Source organism: Tinamus guttatus, unplaced genomic scaffold (genome assembly GCF_059628265.1).
Source record: "Tinamus guttatus ecotype Peru unplaced genomic scaffold, ASM5962826v1 Tinamus_guttatus_pri_ptg000351l, whole genome shotgun sequence".
Lineage (NCBI taxonomy): Eukaryota > Metazoa > Chordata > Aves > Tinamiformes > Tinamidae > Tinamus > Tinamus guttatus.
The window spans coordinates 462,365-489,937 of record NW_028288885.1 but is presented as its reverse complement, the minus strand read 5'-3'; the positions used below and the strand labels follow the sequence as shown (position 1 = coordinate 489,937).

General features: G+C 43.1%; 1 protein-coding gene across 4 annotated transcripts; it reads right to left on the bottom strand.

The window, feature by feature from the left end:
- On the bottom strand, positions 1-27,185 carry MYB (MYB proto-oncogene, transcription factor). Of its 4 annotated transcripts, none has more exons than XM_088529851.1 (16): positions 27,163-27,185; positions 23,708-23,825; positions 22,324-22,395; positions 21,546-21,638; positions 20,924-21,144; positions 19,168-19,402; positions 18,331-18,411; positions 17,829-17,933; positions 16,271-16,528; positions 14,885-15,247; positions 13,145-13,290; positions 12,613-12,727; positions 12,401-12,526; positions 11,611-11,721; positions 10,865-10,972; positions 1-1,403 (listed from the first exon to the last, which is right to left on the bottom strand). In XM_088529851.1, the coding sequence occupies exons 1-16, from the start codon at positions 27,183-27,185 to the stop codon at positions 1,287-1,289; spliced, it is 2,292 nt and encodes a 763-aa protein (XP_088385977.1). In that variant the 3' UTR covers positions 1-1,286. The 4 variants fall into 4 exon arrangements, with proteins under 4 accessions (XP_088385977.1, XP_088385979.1, XP_088385978.1 ...); XM_088529853.1 differs by having other exon boundaries at positions 16,319-16,528; XM_088529852.1 differs by having other exon boundaries at positions 17,838-17,933.
- Between the last annotated feature and the right edge of the window lie 388 nt (positions 27,186-27,573).

The following is a 27,573-nucleotide window of genomic DNA, read 5'->3' as shown; positions in this document are numbered from 1 at the left end:
TGGGTTTAAGTAAAAAAGAACACACTTTATTTATCTACAAGGCAGTACATTGTCGTATAAAAAATTAAGTGCAGATGAAGCTGCACTGAATGCTATTAAGGCAGCAAAGTCAGAGGCTTTTATTAAAAAAAAAATAAAATAAAATCAGTGTTTTGCCATATCAATAAAGATTTGGTATGGCAGTACGAAGAACCATGTATTTCTAAGAACCTGATTCAGTACAGAAGACCCAAGTTAGGGAACAACAAGCTAGACAGAACAAAACAGACAACACAAACAAGACAGTGTTCTCCCAAACATATGAAGGTGCAATGCATGCTGTTACAAATCAATGGAAACAAAACAACACATCCAGACAAAAAAAATCTCCCAGGAACAGTGTTCAAAAATATTGCTTGTAAAAAAAAGGAAAAAATATAAATGATGTAAAAAAATTAAAATAAAAAGGTCTGAAATGCTAGTGCATAGTCAAATTAGCTAACATCAACATTTGTTTTCTTTCCATATAAAGCTCTACTGCTCCTTTTACACTAGCAGCATGTCTACATGCTAAGGTCTGTAGCAGCAAAACACAGTATTCATTTGGCATTTACAAAATTAAATTACTGAATAAAAATATATTTTTTCTCATAAATCTATGTTTCATACAGTAATATTTTTAAAGCAAGCTAATTAAAAAATCCCCCCCAACAGAAACACACAATGTATAATGGTCTAGAACCATAGCAGAACAAAAGAGTATTTCAAGCGGCATTCACGATCTTGATCAGTTTTCCCTCTTTGCACAGACTAGCGTTTGTAGTAATGCTTTTCACTTCAGTATTTTACACCAATGCATTTTGTTCAGTGATTCAAAATAAATCTGTTTGAGTACCTGCTCTTTTATTATATTAAAAAAAAAGAATAAAAAACAACCCCCCATCCCTGGATAGCACATCACTGAAATAACAATACTGGTGTATTAGGTCTGCTTGATCTCAAGAAGTACAAAAAATTACGATTATTATAAGTCTGCATTTAAGGTCATTAATAGCTGATTAAAACTTAATACCTAATAATTTAGGCAAGTATCATTTATTCAAAAAAAAAACCCTCTTAAGTTGGGTGAAATCCAACAAGAATATATATGCTCAGTGACTAAATGCACTTGGTGCTGCTCCCAACTGTTGTACCACAACAAAGATAGGCTCTTCTCCCATTCATGAAAAGTCTTCATGCAGAGGAACAGTAATTTCCCAGGGAAGGTGAAGTGTTCTGAAAACCATAATGCTTCTCTGTAGACCCGTTTACATCACCAGAGTCCGGGTTGGGAACGTGGTCATGTACTTGCGCGCCTGATCAGTAAGGGCCATCTGATCCTCTATCTTTCCACAGGACGCGGACTCCCAAGTGTTGTTCAGGTGCTGAATTAAAAACAGAAGAGAGATTTGGGGTGAAGATCATGGGATTTATTTCAGACTTGTGAGCCCCTAAGCTCCCACTTAAGAGCGTAACTTTTTTTTCAAAGCAGTATTTATAGCCTTAGCTTTAATATTTCTTTCCTGTGCAAGGACTAAAAGGAGAATTTATTTGCAGGTGGACTTTACAGTCAACAGGCCACAAACAGGTTCAAACCCTTGGTGCTATAACCACACATGAATGACTGCCGAGCCTCCGCTCCAGAAATACAGCTGCTCTGCCTCTGTATTCCCTAAACAGACCTGACAATCTTGACAGCGTGACCACAGCTAACAGCAAGGCCCCTGCTCGAAGCTGCCTTCACCTGCGCGCACCGATTAGCACATGCCCAACAGCAGAGCTCCTTTGGCAAAGGAGAAGACATGCCAGCGGGGGAAAACTCTCGGCAGCAACAACATTTTAATTATCATGCAAGCCATTTTGCTTCTTGTGGTATTTATGGAGGTTAGAAACACCATTTAGTATAATGTTGAAATGAGATAAACATATCTGCACCGAGGGCCGTGCACACTGTATTTATTTACTAGCTACACAAGTGAAATGTTTCTCTTTGCCTTGAGCTATAAACAGTATTGAAATTTCAAAGCTCCTGGAATTTACCAGTACACAAACTTATACACACTTTTTTTTCCCTCTTGGACTCTTCCAGTTACTCTTTATGTCTGTTTTTCCACATCAAGTTTTTCACTAAACTCTGAATAAAAACTGTATTATTAGAGAGAGAGCTAATGGCACGAATAACCCACATTCCAAAAAACACAACTGTGTTTAATTGCAAGCTGTCTGCCAAGAAGGGGATCACCGTACTGCTGAAGATTAGGAAGGTCTAAGCTCAAGATCCATCAACAAACACAAACCAGGGGAAACTCATCTCTTTTCTTCCTCTGCTTTTGACAAATTGACAAATAAAGAAAGCAAAAAAGAAAAAAAAAAGAAAAAGATCTGTATTACTCATGTGTTACTCAACCAGATGGCCAAAGTCTCCCCAGCATCTAAGATACTAGGTGAAACCTAACTGCTTGACTGTAAACTGTCTACTAAGAGCAGATCTGTCCTGGTGTGGGTAGCTCCTGGGCTATTTAGCCACGGCTCTTTCTGCTGTTTCTTCTATTCACGAACTGTGTAAGAGGAACCTCATGTTATTCTCTGGCCTGAACATTCAGAGAACATTGTTCTTATGGGAAACAGTGTTAGCTGAGACACATGTAGAGTAAGAGGTTGGATGACATACTAAATATAGAGAATTTTTCAAAACAACACCCTAGTCAAGGTCTTGGTATGAATATTTACAGTCCTGGAGGTTTACAGGTTAAAGAAGACAGACCCAACAAGCATGTAAGCAGAGTGACCAAGGCAAGGGCAAGCACACTTGTCCTCTACAAACATTTACAGTCCTTCCCTATACACGGCTTTCTTTCCTCTATATACAAGCTCTAAATTTCTCTGCTCTTCATACCTTTTTGCAGATCAAACTCCTGCTGAGTTTCAGAGGGACTCCCCATGGGGAAGGAGGACAAGGTCAGGCCTTGAATGAATGGCTTCTGCAGCTTTTTGTGGGGCAGCAGCATCTTTGAAGTCAACAAACATGCTATAGATCTTCTTCCTACATGTGTTCGACCTGTTGTGGCTGTACACCTTGTGTGGTGGCTCTGCCTAGGATGTGCATGGCAGCCAACGAGCAGGTGTGACACACTTTTCTTGTGCCATAGACATGCATGCGATGTGCCACGGCTTCCTTCATGTTTTAGTTACACAGCTTCCAGGGCAACCTTCTCAAAGGCCCCTCGGTCAGCTGGGAACCTACAATCCCCTATTGATCCTCAGCTGGATGTAGGCACCTGTGAATATTTTACGCTATTATTTTAGAGGCACTTGCCTCAGGGACCAAATTAGTCTCTGGTCCAATGCCATCGGTTTTACTTAGAAGTCAAACTTGGTCTATAAAACGCAGAAGCAGGTGGCAGTTCCAGAACATCCATCATTTCAAAGGACAAAAATGTGTCCAGTATTTCCTGTGATCTTACAAAGTTTCAATACGCTAGTCTTAGAAAAGCAAGTTCAGCAGTACCCTAAATATCTGAAAACACTAAGCAAGCAAAAGTCCATCTGTCACAGTATGTCAGTATGTCTTTTTTTTTTTAATGGACCTAAATTCGGTCAAAGAGTGTCCCAATTTCATAAACTCATCTTAATTTTTAGTAGCTACACTGGACTCTTTGTATTAACACCCACATGTTTATAAGAAGGAAAAAAAACCCTGCATCCTGATATCTCCAACATCTCAGCAGGCTCCTACATGTCACTCATTCCACTTAGAGCCTGGTCTTCATGTAACCTGATGTCAGAACAGCAGAATCTCCCTCTGCCCTCTCTATGGTGTCAGCTGTCTCCAGTGCCCCAGGGAAGCAGAGTGGGGCGGACATAGGAACTACAGAAGAATCAACTGGATGGGTAACACGAGTCTTTTGAACCGATTTACTCAAGTTTTGCTGTAGAGACACTGTGGGAGAACCTACCCAAAAGAATTTTCACCCCTGTATTTTTTCAAGACACATATTACACTTCCTCTTCTTTCTCCTGTGACAGTTTATAAAATTAAACTTATTTTTCAGTCTCACTGAAATTGGTAGGAGTTTTGCTCCAGTAAAGATTGCAGAATTGGACCCAAAGCAGTAGTATCACTACTAATGAAGTTTCAAATTTGTCCTTGGGATCTCAGATAACATTTAAACTAGGCATTCTGAATAAATATTTTCCTTGTAAAGTCTTGGCTCTCTGCACTGAGCACATAACAAAGCACAATGCCTTAGCCTTGCCAGCCCCGCAGTGCTGCGCTGGAGGCACGTGTGAAAGTCATCTGAACTCGAGAAATTTTACTTCCACCCTTGGCACGGAGCACTGGGTCTCACGACCCAGGCCGAGCGTGTTTCCGAGTCTGAGCACACACGTCTAAGGAATCACTGAGCAAAAAAGGAAAGGCGAATTGCAGGCTGTGGCGCGCAGTGCCCCTTGCCATGCCAACATCTCAGCAAGTATTGACAGGGCTCAGCTACGGGAAAGCGTCAGCAGCCTGCACAAAGCAGAGCTTACCAAGCACATCCAAAGGGAAAAGGAACATCAAGAGAGTCAAGCAAAAGCAGGAAAGCAGCTCAGGACCCTAAAATGCTCCTTTTTGAGAATGCTTATTATATCCCCCATATTACTGCCCTCATTTAAAGATTCAACTCTGGAAATCAATGGACAAAATCACAAAAGCCCTGTAGTTAGGAGCCATAACCCAAAACCCACTGGAATTGATGGACATGTTTTCATTGATGCACTGGATTCATTCCACTTAATGAGGTTCTCATTTTGACACCCAAATCCCCAGTCTATGCGGAAGGAAAGGGATCCCCATGGCACGATGCCCTCCATGCATCAGACAACAGGAGTTAAGTCTTAGTTTACTTTTTTAATTAAAAGAATTTAAACTTGTATAGCTGAGATTTCGATAGCTGTATTTTTTGCGCAGTTGTTTTCTCTCTAAATTAAAATTGAGGATAGGTAAGGTAATATGAGTTCCCACAGCATAAAACTGCAGACCCGTGGTACAATTCCAGCTATGCCATTCCCCCTCGCTGCTTGTCATATTAATTTTTTTTACACTAGTAATCCTACTAGCACATCCTTCTCCTGGCAACAAAGCTACCTCACTTATCCTGTAACGTGCCTTCAATTGCCCTCGGGCAGATGTGAACTGTAAACAAACTGTCAAAGCTGTAACAGGGATATCCAGTTAAAGCACTTTCAATAAAAACTTGCACCATCTAGAGAAAACACACAAGAGTAAGGAAAGAAAAGACTGTGCAAAGGTGCTTTTCCAACAGAACTAGTCCTTCTGCACTCGCAGCATGGACTGCCTTTTTTTATGTGCTGTCTGCAGGGCTTAAGAAAGTTCCTGCATTACGACACCCAGCCTGTTAGCAGGGGATATGAAAACCAAACATTGCTGCAGTCTTGCAGTACAGAGCTCCCACACAGATCCAAGTGCAGAAAAAATCCTTGTGCAAAGAACTCTTTTAGAAAATAGATTTTCCACTCTTGAGGAGCAACTTTTATCTCAGCTATGCTGACAGAAATCTTCAGCAGCTCCAGCAAAGCTATTGGTGTTACACACCTTTGCATGAATTTAGATTAATTGTACTGACATTTAAAAATAAAACAGCTAAAATGTTTAAAATATTCAAGCTACTAAAAGGTATCTTATCCTGTTTCTGTACTCAAGAAGCAGCCCTTCATGCCAGTTTTCCCTTAGCATTACACGGCATGGATAATTTGCAGAACATTCCATTGAAAAGAAGGCTTAAGACAGAAATGCAGTGCTCTTTTTTAAGCAGCCAGGGGATCAATACCATAAACAAAGCATTTTTCCTAGCAGAAAAGATTATTAGCAAACTCAAGCGACCAGAAACCATTTCTACTTCATCCTCTGAAACAGGGTACTGTTTCTGCTCACACTAGTTCCCACCAGGGACATGAAGTGGCTTTTCCCTAAACTCTGTGGTCTGTCCATTTGCTCAGATATGCAGTTTGCTAGATGTGAGAGCCTAAGATGGCCTGACTTCTCAGCTTTTATTTTAAGTCTGGTACCAAGGCTGGAACACAGTATTTGTGGTGCTTTTAAGAGCTTAACCCTGCAGCCCTGACTCAGACAAAACTCCTATTTGAGATGCATGAGCTTTCCGAGCAAGATTAATGGGAGAGATATGGAAATGCACTGAGCACCTGCAACTCACATTAGGATATTCAGCAGCTCTGTGAGTTTTGTCCGTAACTTACTCTTCTGCTCCTGGGTCAGAACACACTGCTGCCAATGGCTCAGTGTCAAGCTGCCACTTTTCCTCAACTGCAGCCTCTGGAAGCTGAGAGACTTCTATCTACTCGGAGCAGCAACAACTTCTGATCTGTTTGCAACCCAAATTCTGCCGCTCGGGGAGGGAGGAGACTGACCTTCACTTCCCACCTCCTCCTGCCTCCCTCAAGCCTGCAAAGCCCCACGCGCGTCCAGCTCGGCACGGGGAGAGAAGCGGTAGCACTAGCAAGGGAAAAGCACCCGGCTGCCTTGCACTGCTGTGCGTCCTGTGCACTGCGTCCCCCTCCACCCTTGACTAAGGGAAGAAGAATAGGAGACTTTGTGACCTTCTTGCCCCCCGAAGAGCTGTGGAGGAAAAGCAGAGACGGGCTCCTCCCAAAGACGGCTGCTTCAGGGCGGCACGCTGCCTTGCCCGTGTGTTGTGCCTTGCAACTGCAAGCTCAATACCACATTTTACTTTTTAAAGTGGAGAAAATTAAGCTTATTGTCAGCTCCTGGTCCTGAAAAAAGTTAACCGGGTAGCAGTTTCTTTTAAAATCCTTTAAACTTGCTCTTTAAAGAAAATGAAGATGGTTACACAAACCACTGAAAGTCAGGAAATTCGAGCTGAAACGTGTCAGTCTGTGGTTAAAAATGGAAAGTGACAGGAGCTAAGGGTTTAAGAACACTCTCTTTAGCTTGCAGGGCTTTTACCTTATGTTATTTCCTTTGTTACCGGGAGAAGAAGATATCAAAGCAATGCTATTTTCTTAAAAGGTTCCATTTCATGGTGTCTTTTGATAGCCTGTAGGTTTAGGTGGATGGTCTATGATCTTTTCTATCTAAAATGTACTTGCTAGGGTAGTTTGTTTTATATACCGTTACTTATTTGATTGGCTACATAATATAACATGAAATAAAGCATGACTTTTACACAGGAAAGACCAAAAGTATAGATTTTACTCAACCACCTCTTATCAGGAGCTATTCAGGCAAATGCTCAATGCAGATAATTGGTCTGGCTCAATAAGCGCTTTATACATTATCCCAAAATCTTAACCCTTCCAAGTTTCTCCACCCTGACATGAAATGGGGCATTGCTGGAGTCACAACAATATAGGATGTTGGTTGTCACCAAGTGCCAAGTTGTCAAGACTGCCAAATGGAGAGGATGGCTTGGCCGTTCACTCAGGCCGTATCTGCCGATGTGGGCTATGAACAACCTGCAGCTGGCACAATCCCCATGCAGCCCTGCTCTGAAGCTCAGCTATGCAACATGCTCTTCCTCCTCAGTGATGGTGATTCATACTCTGCTACCTGAGATGATCATCAACTATCATTTGCCAAGCCGTATGAAGGTTTATCAGTTGTTTATCTAAAATGCAGTGAAAAAAATTTCTTTGACATTGCTCTGAATTTTTGTTACTCTTGCCTAGTTTGCAGGTGAACAGCAAAAGGGCAAGTCATTAGACGCTTCCCTGCATTTAATGCTAGTCAAGTATCTTTTTCTTTAAGTAAACATGGTGCAAACTATTAAAGCAATGAAAAATACTGCAAGCTGATAATGTACTATTTCCCTTTTAGGTAAATTTAAATTTAAAAGAAAATTTAATTTTAGAAGCTTTGTACCAAGCATATTAAAAATAATAAAAATTCAGAGTTTTCACTCTTTCTCTTCCCTCTCCACGCACACATCCAAGGTGCAAATTTCTCTATAATCCTTACTTGGACTGAAGTCAGTGAAAATTTGCCTAGGTAAGAGCTACTGGATCAGGCCCAAAATTCTAACAGCAGCAATGTAAACATATGCAGATACAATTAAATTTCACCCAGATATGTTCCACAGTGCTTCATTTCTGCCTGCCGGGATTCGGCAGCTCTAACTGCGTTTGTGTGTGCACAGAACAAAACATACAACATATAAGCAGGCATAGGGTGATGACAGTCCAAAAACTGGTTAGAAGGGGAAAAACAACGAATGGTAACATTTCCAATATCTCCACACCTGTCAGACACAGCCTGTCCTAACAACACACATGTGCTCCTATCGCGGGGCCAAGCTCCTACCGCCATGAAGCCAACTCATGCATTTACCCTCTACGCCTCTGGAGCAGCGGTGGCCAAACACTCCTCTCCGGGAGCTCAAGCAAGCTTTCCAGGGAATGAAGCAGATTTATCCCCAGCACTAAGTCCAAATCAGACCGCGCACCGATCAGCATTCAGTACTGCACTGCTATAAAACGCCTGCATTTCGCTCTGAAGAAAGTAATCTATGCCCAAGCACAGACACCTGTAGCCTCGTTCCTCATTTACAATTGTATTTCATCTGAAGCGCTCAACAGTTCTTGACCAGCAGGGAGAACAGTCTTGGCTTCAGATTAGTGCACCAAGGTGCTGCCTGACAAATATTATTGAGGGTTTTTACTACTGCTTCTTCCTTCAGTCTAACAGGTTCTAAGCACTGAGACAAACTGCAAAGTCCCTTTTTATTCATTTCCTACTTAAGGAAAAATCCTCTTTAGACAAACAATGGCAATAACCAACTTTTAACTTCAAGCAAAATTATAAAGGCTTTTCCTGACCCAAGGACTGAAGAATGGGCTTCAGAATGGCCCACCAAGTGACTGTGTAAACTTCCTGACCAGAATCAGCATGAGTAGGGCGAGAAGGTTAAATAAGTCCTTTCGCTTAAGTAAGTCCTTTCGTTTATAGTGGCTTATAAAATTATTTTTAGATAATAGGAAATGACAGAGATCAAAAGATCCTATTTTACAGGTGCTTCAAACACTTCATTTCTATTACAAGCAGAATGCAGGCAACTGCCATTAATGGGGCAATCCTCAGCATAATTCCAGTTAGCCACCAGGAAATTCCTCCCTGCCCCTGTGGATGTGCTGGAATTCATGCACTGGCCACGCTGATGGGGCCGCTGTGCCCAGCAGGGAGGGAGAGCGGGGAGACAGCGGGGAGAGCGCGAATCTGCAACCCTTCCTCGTAGCTGTGCGCCACAGCACAGCTAAGAAACACAGAGATTTGCGAGGCTGGGAAGAGCCAAAAGCAGCAGGGAGGACGGGTTTTTGGCGCAGATATCTCCATGCACAGGACGGATTTTGGTATCGAACTTTCCAAAGGTACTCTTCAATCACATGATCTGGTAATGCAAAATACAAACCTACTCCGCTGCAAATTCTGTAATACACCCTCTGAAATTGTTTATTTTTAATTTCAGACTATTTCACTCATATTTCAAAGGGAAAACAGATAAAGGGATTGTGGAATTCTTACAGTTGCAGTTCTTACACAGCTTTGTTACGGACCTCACCAAATGTTATTGATATTTGAAATACAAAAACAGGGGCAAGTGTAAGATTTCAATATATTGCTTTATGATGATAGACTAGGGACGCATAACCAAATGCAGATTTTAATCATTTTGTTTAACTGCAAATAGCCAATATTTCTCCTAATGTAAATTCTGGAAGGAGGGAAGAAAGAAAGGACTAGCTGAAAACTTGTCCAAAAGTCAGAAACTGTGGAGTTATTACTTCCTCTGTGATCCTGACTCACTGTAAGGAATGACTGTCTTCAACTCAAGTGGCCCATGTGGAAAAGAGATATAAAATTACTTACTCATCTACCTCAAAAATACATGTTGCAATGGAAAGACAATTAATCATTATCTATACTGCTATGGGCCTGATCTAAAATCCACATGAATTGATGAAAAGGCTGCTAAATACATCATTATTTACTTACTTTACATTAATTATTTCACTGGGCTATGGATCAGGCCCTATATGATAGTTATTTATTTACTAAAAATTATGGCAAATGTATACATTTGTTAACACCTAGGAAAAGCCTAAGTACCTAAAATACAGCCTAATGGCTGGATTAAAACAACCATACATTTACTTTAGTGAAGAGATCCTGAGACATAAAATTGGGCATAAGTGTTATGGAACCGTTTCAGACAATAAATGACAACTGTATTCCTGGCACAGCGCTCTCCTGAGCTCCAGGGAAGATCGGCTTGGCTGTTTCCCTCCACTGCAGGATTTGGTTTGACAGCTGCTGGCTGGTAGCACCAGCTACATCTGTGCCTGCAAAGCGGCCGCTGCCAGAGCCTGCTCCGGAGCCTGAGGCCAACCGACATGTCCTGGCCGGAGCGGCACCATCAGACTCCCTGTTCTGCAAAGCAAAAGCTGCATCCAAGAAGTCCACAGGTAAAGGCCTCTGGCCCACATTGACTCCTGTGCCGGGCAATTTGCTCTGGGGAGCAATGGTTGGCTCTGGGCAAACGCATGCCAGGGACTATCCCACCAATTTTCTTGTGGAATCAAATGAGTTACAATTCCCCACACACAGGCGTTGGCCCAATTTAATTTCCTGGCACAGCTGTAGCCACCATGTCCTCATGCTACACAGATGAAGCGAGATCCTGAATTACGGGCTACTCGCCTTAGTGTTTCATTCTTCCCTAATTGAAAACTCAAGATCAGCCTCTGAGAGGGTACTGGGCATCTGCAGAAGGTGTTTTGAAGGAAGAATGGTTTTTGATGGAAGAATGGTTACCTGCAGCGGGTTGGGTAGTGGCCTGTTCCTAGGGACCGCAAATGGCTTGTGAAAACCACCGTCCTCTTCTGACACTGGCATCTTTAAAATGGAGCTGGTAAGGAGATTCTGAACAAATGAACAAGGAAGAAAGAAAAAAACAGAAGAAGAATGTTTTTTAACAGCTAAACAAAACAAGAAAAGAAACTAAATCTGAATGTATTAGAAGCTGACCCAGCCCATCATGTGACACCGGGCACTGTGATGAGGAGAGCTGCCTGCCTTGGAGCACATGAGAGCCTGCAGGGCCCAGGCTTGACTTTGGAGGAGCGTTGTTTTGTGTGAGGGTTTCACTCCCTGATGCTCCTAAGTGCACAAGTGACAGTAACAAAACTGAGCAGTCCCACGGAAGCACGTAGTCACCATGTGCATGCTGGAGCGCCTCTGCACAAAATAACCCTCTTTTTTTTTTTTAAACAGTTTTAACTCCATAACCTAGTCATTTTTATACACAGATGCAGATGTCCTGTAAGCGCATGCTCTTTATGGGCTGCACAGCAGCTGCAACTTGTGCTAACTTCTATAGGCAGTGCAATAATCTAATTAAGATATTTGCCTCTTATCTGCTGTGTATAGGAAAAGAGTGTGAAAATAGTGAACAATGCCTTTTAGTTAGGAAGGTCATACATAAACTTTCTGTTGCATTTAAGAACTGGACAGGATGTGAAACTGAAAAATCATTTGGTGGTGTGGAAGCTTGTACTTACTGGCACATCTTGCATAGTAGATGCATGTGTAAAGAGCTGAGTGTTCAGGTGTTCTCCTTCCCAGTGGTTTGAGCAAAAAAAATGTCCAGCTTTATCTGTTGGAGACTCCACCTGAAAGCAAGAAAGGCATTGTGAAAAAAATGCAGTATCTAACTGATCAAAAGGAGATTTATCTGCCAGATTTTTAACAGGCTGAATATTCTTCACAGTTGTGCATAACACAGATTTACAGGGTAATCTTTTACAGCAACCTTGCTCTTTGCAGAAAAATATGTTCAAGGTTCTCAAAAGAACACCATCTAATAAAACTTTGAATACTTGCACTCAGCTCTCTGTCAGTATTCAAGAGTTTAATCCCCTAAAGGAGCTGGGGAACGTATGTATTTTTGGAATTTCAGTGACAAAGTAATATAATGCAGTGTCCTCAAATCCTTAGGTTTCTAAGTCACTCCATGTAGCTTGGTCCCTGTGGGGTTCTTCTATAGTTTTCACCAATATTAGAAGGACTCAATCCAAATTCCTGTCTAATTTCTTTTTCTTTTTAAGTTTCAAATGAAAACCACATTAGAACAGCCCAAGCAAACCCCTGCTGAAAACAGCAGAAAGACTTCTATGGAAATCAATGGGAGCTGAATTAGGCATGCCTAGTACACTATACAGAACCGGCACTAAGATCTTGGGGCTCACATGAAAGAAAAACAGACATTGCTATTTAACAGAAAAGGTATTGCTATAAGTTTCACAGCAAAGAGTGCCGAATTAAATTGCCTCAGGTAAGTTTGCAATTTACCTCTTGTTTGATTTTCTTCAGCAAAGGGGGTCCACTTTCATGTAGCCCAGGCATGATTGCAGTCTCTTCAGACTCCTGCTTGATAACATCCTGCAGATCTTCTACAAGATGAGTCGGAGTTTGAGGCTGAAAGGAAGAAATGTTATATATGAGTGCCAGAACATCCCTCCACACTAATATCAAAGCAACTTTTATCATTGTTTCTTTCTTACCAGCATTTTCAAAGGACCATATTTGATTTCCTGAGCTGCAAGTGCGTTTTTGAATGGAGTGGGTGTTCTTGGAGAGCTCTCTAATATCGACCTCTTGATTGCCGGAGTTCTGAAACTTTAAAGAAAGGCATAAAAAGTTTGAAGAGATGCATTTGGAAATAGTAGCCCATTGCAAAAATATGCACATGAAGATAATGACTGCCCTACAACTTTGATAAATGTTTTCCTGCAATCATATAACACATTTACAAGTTGACGTTATGTTTCTGTGGAAAAATATCTATTGCAATATTAGAAGGCAGAACGGCTTTATTCAAAAAAGGGCAAGTCTATAGGCACAATTACTCTTTATTAATAAGCTACCCTGGCAGTTATAAAATAGAAGCATTATTCTGAATTAAGAAGAATCTGAATGTACTAGCAAACGACTCTGCAGGAAGCACAGAGTTACCCAGCCTTTGCTTTGGTTGTGTCCAAAACTGACAAAACAAACCCTCATGAATCTGACAATACAATGCTGGAAGAGGCTTACAAATGATGATTTTCCTTCTGAGTCCGGAAAGGCTGGTCCCTGTGGAATGGTGTCGTAACAGCCATCTTATGGCCACACACTGGGGTGGAAGTTAAAGCGGGGTTGTCCAGGCTCAGGTTTTCGTGATTGGTTGAGGTGTTTAAAAACTGTAAATAGGGAAAGAGAAAATCAGTTGGAACTTCCAGATGGCTAGGCTCATTTTTAGGTTAAATGTATAGAAAGAAAAATAAATTACTTTCTTCTGGTTGACATAAGTGATTTTCCTGAACCTACAGATGGGTGCACATGGGGTATCTGACTATGTGGGGAAAAAAAAAAAAAAAAAAAGAAAAAAAAAGAAAAGTTCAGTGAACAATTTGATTGGGGCATTTGGGAAGCAAAACCTGTCATCTCTAGAAAGGGAACTTATAAACAGAATGATACTCCATTCCACTGAGAAACATTCTCCACCACTTAGAGAGGCAAATCTTAAAAGCCTGATGTGGGTTTTCTGCAAATAAATTACAATTAATATTAAGAGCAGTGTGCCTACGTAAGAACTGAGTGAAAATGAAGAAGGGATGTTTCAGGAATAAACCCACAGGAAATGGGGGTAAGTTCCATGAAAGTTATCATCAGAATCTAGGTACTTGAAATAAAGTGTTTATGACTGGAAAATAAATTTCCCATCATTGCTGTCCAAACAAAGTGTTCCATTTTTACAGCATAAGATGAAAACTATGGCCCTTGAACAGGGGTGCGTGAAGTGCTCTGCAATGGAAATCTCTGACTGCAAAGGAAGCAGTGGTATTGGAGGGTGGGAATTGTTTTTGCGGGAATTCCACTTAGTAACCTAAAATACTGTTCCCATTTCTAATATCTATGAATCTGTTAGTGGAGCTGTATCCCTTATTCTGATAAAGATTTGCTATAAGATCTATTACCTTCTGGACTTACTTGTGTCCCATTAAAATGTTTTTTTCAATAGCATGGCATATATGAAAATATAGATCTCATTGGATAAATAATAAATGCCTAAGTGAAGATAGAGTGGGAGACCACTACATGCACTCTTTTAATAACCTTCGATGAAATAGTGTTTTTCTGACTTTAAGGATCAAAGCCAAACCAAAGAATAAACCAGGAGAAATACACAAGCAAACAAACCCAACATGTTTAAATAGTTCTGCAGCTGTGAAACAAAGCAACAAACAATAGGAACTTTAATGGGCAGATCAGACAATTTTAACAGGCCAATTTTCTCTCCATTCCTCTTCCACCCCACCCCACATGGCTTGAGTTAAGTATAGGGAGCCATGATTTGAATTTGCTGGTTGTTGTTAGTTTGTCTCACAACCTGAATGCTATTTAAATGCAGTTTGGGGTTTTCTAGGTCAATGAATCATACTGTGAGTGGACAGAGATGGAAAGTATTACAAATGATCAGAAATGTTAAACTCTAGTAGCTGAAGGAGTTAACAGCAAGAACAAAGCAAGCAATCACATTCCCCTACAAAAATGATCCAAATGAAAAAATAAAAAAAACACACGTGAATTTGAAATAAGAGAATCAACAGTTAGCTTGCTGATCATCTAAACCCAGTGTTGAAGACTTAAGAGCACTGAGAAGATTCAAACATGGAGTGAAATCAGCAAGCACAACGGCAATTAGTCATTTGTTCCAAGGGATTAGTTTCTAAATTGTTAACACTGCGGTGACTTTTGAGAATTAGTAACATCTGTGCAGAAGTCTTGATCTACCTGCGAGGGAGAGAAGGGCAGGCTTTTGACAGGGGAGCGCTTAGGAGTTGAGCTGCTGTCGTCAGCTAGTACCAAGGTGCTACCATGGCCCCTGGCTAAGGGGCTGGAGAGCCCTCTCCTTTTGCGAAGAAGGAGCCACGGAGCCGTGCTGCACTGCGAGGCACATAAGGACTTGGGTGAGCCGGGAGGGCCCTGACTCGACATGATTTTGCTCAAGTATGTGATGGGGTGTCCGTGAGGTCTACAAGCACTGGCCCCTCTTTGCTGAAGCTGCGCGGCTCTGCCTGAGGGAGCTTTGCTAGCCGAAGTGTCTGTGTCTTCAAAGAATTCAAAACTGCTGAGATCACCCCGTGATGAAGGATCCTGAAACAACGTGGGAGGCACGGAGCTATAAGACAGTGTATAGTGCCACCTCATGAAAATACAGCGCTAAAATATGCCAGTAACCAACAATAAGAACAATCTTTCCCAATTCAAGGCAACTTGACCCTGTTTACTTGAATAATACTGTGAATGCTTATTTGTGTTTTTAATGTATACCCTCAGTGTACTGAGTTGTCCAACATCCCAGTGTTGCTGGCAACTCAGTTCCTGCAATGAGTCAATTGATGTCCTTACGACTTCACCAGAATGAGCTGCTCTGGGTGAAGATGGTGCCTTTCATTACAGAAAAAAGGTCTGCACTGGACTCTGAACGAAGTCCGTGTCCTCTTAACCAGCACGACTGCTGAAGACGTGTTGAGTGGGACGTGGCACACGCTGTTGCTGCTCAGGTAAGATGCCACCACCAAAGGCATTTCAACATGCTACTTATGTTACATAGAGCATCTGAGAGACAATAACTAAAAAGGCTAGCAGCAATGCCAGTCAGTTGCTTGGTATTTACATACAGCGTTTCCAGTTCTTTAGATTAAGTAGGTGAGCTCCTTAAACTTTGAGAAGCAGCTATTGATGCCACATGGAAAACCTTAAGAAAACAACCCACATAAATGAACAGCCTCATATGAAACCAGAGCATGTGTCTCTTCTGATGCAAACAAGTATCATCTAGCTGTTTAAAATGTTTGTTGAGGTCTCTGATTTTATTTTGAGGAGACTTCATGTAGTAAGAAACTGTTTTAAACTCCTATTTTGCAGTATGCTAAAAATCACACTTGCATACCGAGATGCAGCAAGGAAGGGAGAAACCCCCAAAGAGCATACGTATCTGCACTCGAGGGCTTCATTTATGAACAACCGTGTGTGGTTATTTCGCAAGGCAAGCTTCAGCTCTTGAAGCAATTAGAAGCTACTCAGAAAAAAGAAACAGCTTTAGGACGCTCCCAGCTCCTTTCCCCTTAGTCCTTGACCACACGCAAAGTCACCTGAGGCGACGGTTCTACTTACGGAGTCTATTAACTGGAGTGTTTCTGCAAATTCTAAGAGATTCTTAACATTGTCCAGGATGTTGCTCTGGTGGACAATCATGCACCTCGCAGGAGATGCACTTTCCTCAGGTAAGCAACCGTGGTCCACCGGCGGAGAGGGAGTACAGTGGTGGTGTTCCCCCAAACAGGAAACAGGTGCACTGTCACCACTCGTCCTGGCACCGTCAGCGATTGCGGTGCTGTGCCAGCCTGTGTAGTTTGATGTGTGGTTCTGTGTCTAAAGGAAGAAGAAGAAGAAGAAGAAAAAAGGGGGGGAAAAAGGCAGAAGGAACTTAGCAATGAAATTGCACAAGGTGTCAGATGCCTCTGGAGGAAAGATAAAAGCAGTTGCATCATCATCTAAAAACTTATGCCCATTAAACAATTGTCAAGATGTTTCCTTTCATCAGCACAGGATCTCATTTTAAGTAATAGCGGCACTGTATTTGTTATCCCAAAGTTACCTCAGTATTGATTTCCAGGATTATGAGCATGTATCACCACTAACATACAAGTAAGTCATACTGCGTTACTCCAAAAAGCTCAAAGTGACTGTAAGTCATTTTCTGTGAGAAGCAAGAAATGGCAGGAGTTCCCTATTGAGCGCTCAGCACTGTAATAGGCTAAAGAGTTTAAGAGTTAGAGTTGCTTTTGTTTGCTTATCTCCTTTTCTTCTTCTGTCCCTGTCTAATGCTACAGCTTACACCAATGCAATGAAGAGGCTGTCAAATCAACATGGTTAGGAAAGCAGAAGAACAAATTAACAGAAGTTCTTTCCAGTGTGATCATGCAACAGAAGAAATTGCAAAACATTAACTAAAGTTAAAAAAGTGGCCAAACTAACGTATCATGCATGCAGTTGTTTTACTATTAATTTAAATATTACCCAAAAAAAGAATCTGCTGGCTATCACCTATCTTCTAAGATGATTTGGGCATCCTTGGCTTTGGTGATAGTGATTAAGTAAATACATCAGGGTTTTTACATTTTAACATCCAATGGCATATACAGCAAAGTGTAAGAATACAGTAATAGCCAGCATTTGTTCACATGCAGTTATGAAGGATCTAACATTATTCAGATAAGTTAAACAAACTGTCAAACATGCACCAAGTCTGAAGCTTACAAAGTGTATAATACACAGTTGAAGAAAAGAATACAACAGAGAAGAAAAATCGGATGTACAGGCACTACATTTTCATCACATGAACCATTGCACACTTTCAGAAATGCAGACCCTGCTGATTTAAGATCTGTGGGATTTTTCATTTTAGTATCGTCATCAGGTTTTCAATATTACATAACATGACAGAGCCCAGCCCTGCTCCCACTTTTCAAAAGCAAAATAACTGCAATTTCTTTTATAAAAGAACTCACAAAGCAAATGTGGACAATATATGTGCTATGTTTCATCCTTTTGAAACGGAAATATAGAGCCTTGATTAGTACCAAAGGCAAAGGGGGAATAAAAAGTTAGAAAGACAAGCACTGGGGTAATGCTGCTATCCCTCCATCCAAGCACACAGTGACAGTCTTACTGGTAATGCCTGCTGCCCTTTCAGTTCATTCTCAGTCGACATTAGTAGCAACTCTAATTCCTTTATTCGTTTTTCTTTCTCAGGGTCTTCATCATTATAGTGTCTCTGAAATTAAGAGTTAAGGGAAAAGAAAAGATAAAGGTCTGATAGGATGTAGCAACTAAAATGCTTATGGCTTGCCGTCCTGTGGTTTTAATAGCCAAATTAGACTCCAAGATGAAACAAACATCAACTGAGCTTTCCACTATCAAAGTCCCTGCTGAATTTCAGTACAAACATTTGAAATGGAGAAAGTGAAAGCTAGCACACCAGACGTCAACTACTGTGTCTTAAATTCACTTCAGAAGAAGCAATCATTAGCCATGTCAGAACTCCCCCTCCTTCCCCATTTTCGCTCTTCACACTTATTACGTTAAAATCCTCAATGCAAAATCTCCACATTTTGACTTGCATATCAAACATTTAACAAATTGGATCTTGAAAAGAGGTTCAAATTATCTACCTGAATAGCTGCAGCAGCTGGCTGAGGAACATTGAGAATATTTACATGCAGTGCTACTGGATATGGGATCTGACCAGGGACCTAGGCCAAAAAGCAAAAGACACTAAAAGTTATTATTTCTGACACATTAACAACTGACCTGCATTGTGAATTTCCATTAAAGATAAATTTTAGGTTTAGGTACTTAATAATCTATAGAGAGGAAAGAGCAAGAAAAAAAAAGTTTAAAAGAAAACTAAGCACTTCTTAGGAATACAAAGGAAGAAAGAAAATTCATATATGAAGTATCTACCCTTCCTGAATGAGAAAACATGAATAATTTATAGATGCATTTGTACAATTTTCAACATTGAAATGAAAATACTAAAGATGCATTTGATTACAATCTAAAACTTTATAATGTAGCTGATCAGGCTATTTCATTATTAATCATTCATAGAAAAGATTAAAAACAATACTTGTTTAGTTGGTTCTGGCAGGTCATCCACAAGCAGGTTACTAAAGCAGAATTACCCAGATTCAACTGATTCTCAACATGGGTAAAATTAACCGCTATAACAAATGGTACTCAATGCTACTGAGTGGTGTTTTGCCTTATGTTAAAAGCACCGCATCCCATTTCATCCCTTCAATACCAGCAACCAGTTTGAAATGTACATATATTTATGTCCATTTTGGTCAAAGAAGACTTTGCCTGATATCCAGGACCTACGAATCCTGCTGAATAGCGACCCAAAAGGGCTTACTAACCTCTTCCGACCATCCACCCAAGCTGGCAAAAAGACCGTCCACCCATTCCCCAAAGCCAAGCGGGCAGAAGCTCTTGCAGGAGCTTACGTTTTGTGGCTCCGGGAGGTGGTAATAGGAATAGTCATTGCTCAGGGCGGGCTGGCCGGCTACCGGGAGCTGGGCAGACGGAGCTCCATGAGCAAAGCCCATCAAGTGAGTGCTCTTCTGGTAGCCGACGGCTGCCGATGCCAGGCTGCCTTTGGAGGACTCCTGCAGATACCCCTCCTGCTCGACCTTGCGGCGCATGGTAGAATTCCAGTGGTTCTTGATGGCATTATCGGTTCTGCAATGGGAATACACGTATTTGAAGAGCTTTACAAAGTAAAATGTACATTCGAGCTGAAATCAAGCGACACAGAACTGCTGCAAGTGTTTCTGTTCAAAACCTAGCGCTTTTCTCTGACCTTCTGCCTGCCCTCCTACCTATGAAAATATTACTCTCCGCTTCTGAAGAAAGATTTTTACTATAAACAGTAGGGAAGATGGGTGGGCTGTTGTTATTTAAAAACTTTTTGGAGCAACCTTGACCCCTTGTCTCAAGTTCGCAGACTGCAAGAAATTAAGAACTTTGGCTTCACCACATCCCCATGGGACAAGGTGACAGTGAGGACTAAGCCTCTCTTTGAGGCAACCCTAGGACTGACCATATTGCATTCGTAACTCTTAATATTTCAGTGGAACTTTATTGTATCTCCTTGCTTGAAAGACAGAAAACAGCTGTGAAAAAACTGACTTCCAGACAACTTTCTGGTGGGCCGCCTAGACAGTGATACCATCACACTATACACATGCATTCAGTGAACAAAACCGATACGTTTTGTCTCAGCTGCAGAAAAACTGAGATACAAATTCTCAGATATATGAGTCAGAAAAAGCTTATAAAAACTTGTTATTGAGTTTGTGAGATTTTAAGAACACTCTTAGAAGTAGCTCCTCCATGAGAAAAACCTCACCATCACATGATATTGTTGAAAGAAATATCTGTGATATGCGAAAGCTACAGAAAAACCTTCCCAAGCAGCTGATCCATTTCTTTTTCTTTTCTACGAAGAAACTTGTGGGATGCCCACTTAAAAACATATTGCAATCCTAGGCACTGCATTCAGATCTTGAAGGTATTTCACCAAACAACAAGAATAAAACTAAGAAGGGAAAAATAATCTTTGTTTATATTATGCGCTCAACTACACTTTATGTTGAGCCACTTTTACTGCAAACTGAATAAGCTACTGAATCTCTGAATTCATATGCAAGTTGTAAACTTTGAATGAGACAAAGGATTGTAATTGGAGGAGGTCTACTTCTTCTGTCTTATTTATCAATTTTTACAGGTCAAAATTGTTTGACCGACTCAGGAGCAATTACAAATGCTGAGGCAACCTTCTTGTTAAATCATTCTGAATAAACAGACTATGTAGAAGGCATGCCCTTAATTGAATGCAAATGATGTTCCACTTGTAGAGCCTGATCCTTCACTGTTCAATGAATTTAAAGTTTGTCTGTTATTTCAAGCATAAGTACGTTTACACATATATTTAGGAAAATGTTACGGTCTTGATATAGCTATTGATCTGTTACCTGCAACAAACATTAAAAGCATGTACAAACAGCATATTATTCCATGTACTGACCAAACAGAACGGTTCCCCACTGGGAAAAATGCACACTGATGTCATCAGCTTTCCAGGATTTGAGCCCAATTTTTTGATTTATACTGTGCAGCCCCAGGCAACTGAAACAGACTGCTCAGGCCTGCAGCTTTTTCCTTCTTTCCTATTTAAGAGGTAAAGGTATATGTCATTACCGTCCAGGCAGCAACTTTGCAATTTCTGCCCATCTGTTTCCCAGTCTCTTGTGTGCCTGGTAAATAATTCTATCTTCCTCTTCTGTCCAGGAGGTTTTCTTCACTTCTGGATTCAAATGGTTGTGCCACCTCTCCCTGCACTGTTTTCCAATCCTTCCCTTCAAATGCTTAGCAATGACAGACCAGCGCTTTGGACCATATTTCTGCACGAGTTCTATTACCTTCAAAGAAGGACATAAAAACTGCCTGTATTTAATGATGCATAATGAATCAATGCAATTTTTCTATAGTGGAGCAATATTTTCCCAAAATTGCAACAGCAAAGCTAATACACAGTTAAGGCCTCCCATGTCCCCTTTATATTTTTACCCAAAAGGAAAAGTCTGGTAATAATAAAGACAGTCCAGACTGCATTTCTACATCACAATGTTGGAAATCGACATGAATTAATTTGTGTAGAGTGCTTAGGAAACACTATATAAATATTTAGCATTGATATTACAGGATCAGTCCTGTCTCAGGCCATATCAATGTTGACATCACTGAAATCTCCAGTAGTTTTCTCCCAATACATTAAATCCACTTTTATGGTATTAATCAGATGGAATGGAAAACTGCTCACCCTTTGATCCTCCTCTTTAGTCCATGGGCCTTTGATAAGTTCTGGGTTTAATACCTTCTGCCATCGGTGCTGGCATTGAACATCTGTCCGATTCTAATGAAATGTGAGATATGCAAAGTAAATAATTCTTTAAAAAGATGAACATCAAACGATACTGCTCTTATCAAGGCACCCTTACTTCACTGAATGTCACCGCCAACTACTATTATTAAATTACATGGTAGTGATACAGTAGGTCTGAAAAGGAGGTGCCCAACTATCAAGGTGTCACTTGTGATCACCAAGACAATGACCTAGGCAATATTTCTATATTTCCGCAGTTTCTGCAGTTATGACTGTAGCAGCAAAACTACACAAACTGAACCTTCACTATCTGGCATAATAGCTGTCATTTTTAAAAAGAGCTTTCACATACAGTATTTCTACAACAGCTGAAGAGCTCAAAAAAATATTTTTGAACTGCACTTGCAGTTCAGCAAAGTTATTTTTCCCCTGAGCTGAGGTATTTTGCTTTGGTATCATATCTACTGCCCAACACTCCTGCACCCTCTCTTCTTTGCTTGTTTGATGTTCTCCGACCCTTCCTGAGAAGTGAAAGGAAAATTAAGGTAAGGACTTCCAGAGTGCTCTAAGTGAACTGCTGAGCCCTCAACCTACGGAGGTTTTATATCTTCTGCGAAAACTGAACTATGATACAGCCACTCCCCTTTCCTTCCCTTGGAACCCCCTGATAAAGGGTTGTCACTAGAACTGGAAAGAGAAACCAATATCCACTTACAGGAAGGAAATTGGCAATGACTTTCCAGTCTTCTGTACCATTCTGCTCCACAAGCTTCTTCAGTTTCTCATCCTGGATCATTAAGAAAAACAAGCATAAATGATAATGCACCTCCCAGATCCCCAAATTGATACTACTAGCTTTTTATACATTTGTTTCTTTGTAGAATCATATCATGATATTAAAGAAAGGAATCTGTATTCTTCTTTTGTTTTTAATTGCCTAAATCAGGAGATTTCTTTTTTGCTTTTCCTGTGGATCTTGGCAAGTTCTTTACAGGTGCAGTAAGAGAAAGACTGACTTTTTCTGAGCTTCTGTGTGACTCAACTTACACATTCCCATTTTACTGCTCAGAGCAATGAGTGTTGTTCTGGCACTGGACTTACAGGAGTGCATGGATGTTTAGATGCCAGGCACATGAGTAACAGGGGAATTCAATAACACTCAGGCACCCAGCTGTCTTGTAACTGCTAAAAATCACAGTCTTGAACTTCAAATGTCTTGAAAGCAATGGAAGTCCCAATAATTTGCTCATCCCCTGTCAGAGTGCAGCGAATGCCCAATTACACTAACAAACAGCCCCTTTTTTGCTGCTGATCACTGTGAGCAGGTTTTGCGTACTCACCTACAATTAAAAAAAAAAAGACCTTAGAAGAGGTGACCTGTCACTATTTATATATCAATAGAAGTTGGTAGAGGGAACAAAGTCAAAACATAATTTAGTAATTGTATTAATATACTTCACAGTAAACTTAAAGCAATTAAATGGCCACAGGATATCTACGTGGCAGAAGACCTGATATCAGAATTTATCTGGAAAGTCAACACAAGGGCACTAAAATATACTTTGACCTTCAAAAGTTAAATACATTTGGAATGGCCAATTTTGGTACTGCTAGATTTCTTTCTTCTAGCTTTTAATTAATTTCCATTCAGAATCATAGTGCTGCTATGAAAGTGCCCATTTCAAATGGCACCAAAGGGCTGCAGCAGTTTCTGCCACAGTTGTCTGCTGCTGTGGGACACCGAGCACACGTCAGCTCTCACATAGCAACCATTTCCAAACAAAAAGAGGCAGCAGTAACAACCAAACACTGCTGCTGGTGACTCTTAATCTGTTTCTCCAGCTGGGATCACAGAGAGACTCAAGTATCTGATATGTAGATCTTGCTAGACATAAAACCTGCTGTTTATGCGTTTCATCTAAAAGAAACCAACGCTCCTCAAAGTTAAGTAAAACACTGAATGTAGCCAATGGGTCAAAAAACATTGTCCTTATTCATAGAATGGGATTGTTGCTGAAGTCATTGGGTAAATAAGAATTTGAACCATGCTTGCTCTTTTCACATGCACTAGAGAAGGATATGTATGAACTCATATTTACCTCTTCACGGGTCCACCTGGTTTTTCCTAAATGACGTTTTCCAGCTTTAGGGAGCAGACCATCATAATCGTGATCATACATCTCAACATCTTCTTCATCATCATCACTGCTGTATATGCTGCAGAAGGAAACACAACAAGACACAGGGTGGAACATGAGGACTTGAGCTACATAACTGCAAAGCAGACAAAAAACACTACAATCTTTACAAAGGTTACACAGATAAAAGTTTTAAAACTTGCACAACAAGATTTTGTTCTGCATTCTGTTGTTCTAGTATTCTGAACTGGTTCTGCTGTTTTTGGTATCCACAGATACAAGCAAAGGGCTGGCAACCTTCTTATTACTGTGCATGTTTAGACCTGCTCACACTGTTAGATCAGTGGTGAATTACACTTTTGGCAAGCTTTCAACCAATGAAGGTTTCAAATTAAAATACAATGTTTGGGACAATGAAGAGAACAAGAGGCTGTGTCCACTACACAAGTGCACGCTCCAAATCTTTAACTCATGACATACACTTTGAAAACTACTAGGTTTGTACATTTAATAGAACAAATAGCTATACAGCTCCCAAATGAGACGCACTGCGTAGAAATGCAAAAAATAAACTTGCCTATGACAGACTTAGTAGATACTATGTTTATGATACTGATATGTTGAGGCAGAAGTTTCTACAATTGACTTAAGTAAAGCCAGTAAATGGTAGCATTAATATGCAATAAACTCTAACATGAAACGTGCCTGCCATTCATGGAAAGGGTAGAGGACAAGTATATTTAATCACCTGCAACTCACAAATAAATGATTGAACCATTTTACACAACATATTTTCATAGCTTATGACTTTATTACCTCTTTATTTACCTCCAGTCCATTTCTGAATACCTCATAGTGTTATTGAAATACTCTGCTACTCACTTAATACATGACTAAGGGATTTCCCCGGAGGCGAAAATGGGCAAAAAAGATATCTATTATTGTTTTTCACAGTCAGCACTTGCTCTATCGAGTTAGCTAAAATTAAAACTGTGTGTTCTGCACTAGGTGCACTAGGTGCACTAGGTATTTCTGGTGGGTAGTATTTTATTTCCAAACTGAAGATATAAACATAAGTTTTGGAACTTCAGCTAAGAGATAATAACCACAGTTCTAGCAAAGATGCAATGTCATGATGTGAGACTAATAACTGTGATATATCTGAGTTGTTAAAGTATGAGTAAAACGTTCAGACGAAAAGTTGTTTTTTTTTTTTTTCTTGGTAATAAAACAAGCAACCTCACCAGTTACTTATTAGGTACTGTTTTTCCTGTGAACCTGTTTTCAGGGAATTACTTTTTAAGTGAGGCATACAGACTACTAGCCAACATGCAAACACCTCCCAGATGCAAGCAGTTGAATATATATTATTTTAAAGCATACTGGGCTCCGAGCATTTTTTTCTGGCCTGTGGCACGCACCATGAAAATATGCTGCAGGAAAGAAGTTTTGCAGAACTTGCAGCGAGGTGGGTGGCCCCCTCCAAGCCACTGCTGGGTTGCCCGTCACCTCCACGCTCAATTCCCCAGCACGATGCCCCAGCCCTAGGGCTCGCTCCTCCCCGTGCCCGATCAATCCCTGCAACTTTTGCCCCAGTGCGTCATGACAAGCAGGCTCCTGCTTGGCACTGTGGTCCCCACACCTGAGTGAGACTAGTGGTTGGAGCAAAGCTCCTGCTGTCCTCCTGGGACGGGCTCTATCCCCTGCTGCTGTTCAGGGTAGAGGCACTTAGCTCTAAGAGGCACACGGAGCCAGCTGCGTGACTGCCTGATGCCAAAGGAAGTTTAGTGGCTCAGTCTCCAAGTATCATTCTGAAAACTGATTTTGCCGATAGTAAAAGCACCAGGTAACGCATCCAACGGAATGACACTTCCTGTGCCGTGAAATGTTACAGGCACATCAAAGAAATGCCGCGCCAAAGCAGGAGGAGAACGTTAGCGACGAAAAGGTTAAAAGCATTTAAATGTGATGCCAGTAATGTAAATGATTTATTTAAATAACCCAGGCCTTGTTGTTGCACTGCAGAGCTATGAGTAAGTCCCAGCGCATTACCCGGGCTCTCCAGCAGGAGAAAAGGGCCTCGGGATTTTAGGACGCCCGCTCGGGAGCTCCCTCTCGGCTCTGCTCTCAACTTTATTCCCCCTCTGTCCCCGGTCCCTCATGTCGCCAGGCGCAGCACAGCCCGACGGGGCGAAGCGCACGAGCCCCCCGCAACAACGCGCCGCTTTTTGCCGGGGCAATCGACTCGCGCAGCGGTACCGGGTGTGCGAGGAGGGAGGGAATAAAAGAAAAAAGAAATGAATAAAAGAAGGAAACAGATGAAAAAGGGGGCGGCGGGAGGAAATGACTCGCCGCTGCTCCTGTGACTGAAGGAATTCGGGCACGGCGGGTCGGGCCCCGCGCCGCTGCGCGCCCCGCGGTGCCGCCGGTGCCGCCGCTGCCGGCTGCGGGGCGGGCTGCGCTGCGGAGCGCGGGGCCAGCGCAGCGCGGCCGCCCGCGGCGGCCCTGCGGGAGGCGCCCGCGAGGCGCCGGGAGCGACGGGGCGGGCGATCCGCATCCAGCGCCGCTGACAACCCCCGCGCCGCTTCTCGCGCCCCGCGAGCGCGGCCCGGCGCGCCCCGCTGCCAGCCCCTGCTTCTGCAAAGCGGTGCCCCGTCCCGCCGCCCCGCATGCCGCTCCGCCAAGCGGGGTCCCGGCCGGGCGGCGAGAGCGGGCAGCGGGGCTCTTCCCCTGTCACAGCGCGGCAAGGGGAGGGCAAGGGGGAGGATGCCGGGCTGCAAAGAGAAAGAGAGCGGGAGAGAAGACGCGCCTCTCCACGTGTGCACCCGCCGTGCGCAGCTCATTAGACAACAAGCGCGCCCTGTGCGCCCGCCCGCAGCGGCGGCGGCCACGCGGCGCTGCCGCCCGCCCTGTCCCGTCCCGTCCCGTCCCGTCCCGTCCCGCCCGCCCGGCGCTCCTGGCGCGGATCGCGGCGGCTCCGCGCGCGGGCCGCGCTGACAGCTCCGGCCGGGCGCCCCGTCGGGGCCGCGGCGCCCGGAGCCGCCTGCGCCGCGTGTGCTGAGCGGCGGCTGCGAGCGCGAAGCCGGGAAGAGCGGAGCGGGATGCGGGGGGCACCGCGTCCGCGCAGGCAAGGGAGAAAGCGGGGGAAAGCGAGAGATGAGAAACGCCGGGAAAGAAGCAATGCAGCCCCAAAGCCGGGCGCGCTCCCTGCCCGCCGCCCACCTGCCATCCCCGCCCGGCGAATGAATGAGCCGGGCGGGCGCTCCCGCCGCCGCCGCGCCGGCCCCGCGCGCTCCTGCCCGCGCTGCCGGGCGCGCACGTCTAGGCGGGCAGCGGCCCCCGAGCCCGCGCCCCTCTCCGTGCCCTCCGGGCGTCGGGCGGAGCCCCCTGCGCGCCCCCCTGCCCGCCGGCGTTACCTGTGCCGGGGTCTGCGGGCCATGCTCGCGGCGGCCGCTGGGGGGGAAGCAGCTCGGGGGCCCCGCTCCGGGCTGCGCCGAGCGCTCCGCCGCCGCGCGCGCAAGTTTTGAGGAGCAGCGGGAGGAGGAGGAGGAAACAGGTTGAGATTAAAGAGTAAACTCTGTAAACAGAGATGCCATCAAACAAAGGGCTTTTGGACACTCCCCCTCCCGCCAAATCTGGCGCCCCTGCAGTGCGCAGGCGCCCGGCGGCGGCGGGGCGCGCGGGGCGGCGCGGAGCGGCGCGGGGCAGCGCGGCCCCCCCGGCCCCGGCAGCGCCGCCCGCCGCGCGCGGCCCCTCGACGGCGCCGCCCGGGACCCCCCTCCGCGGCGCTGCGAAGGGCCGCAGCGATGAGCCCGTCGGGTGGGTGT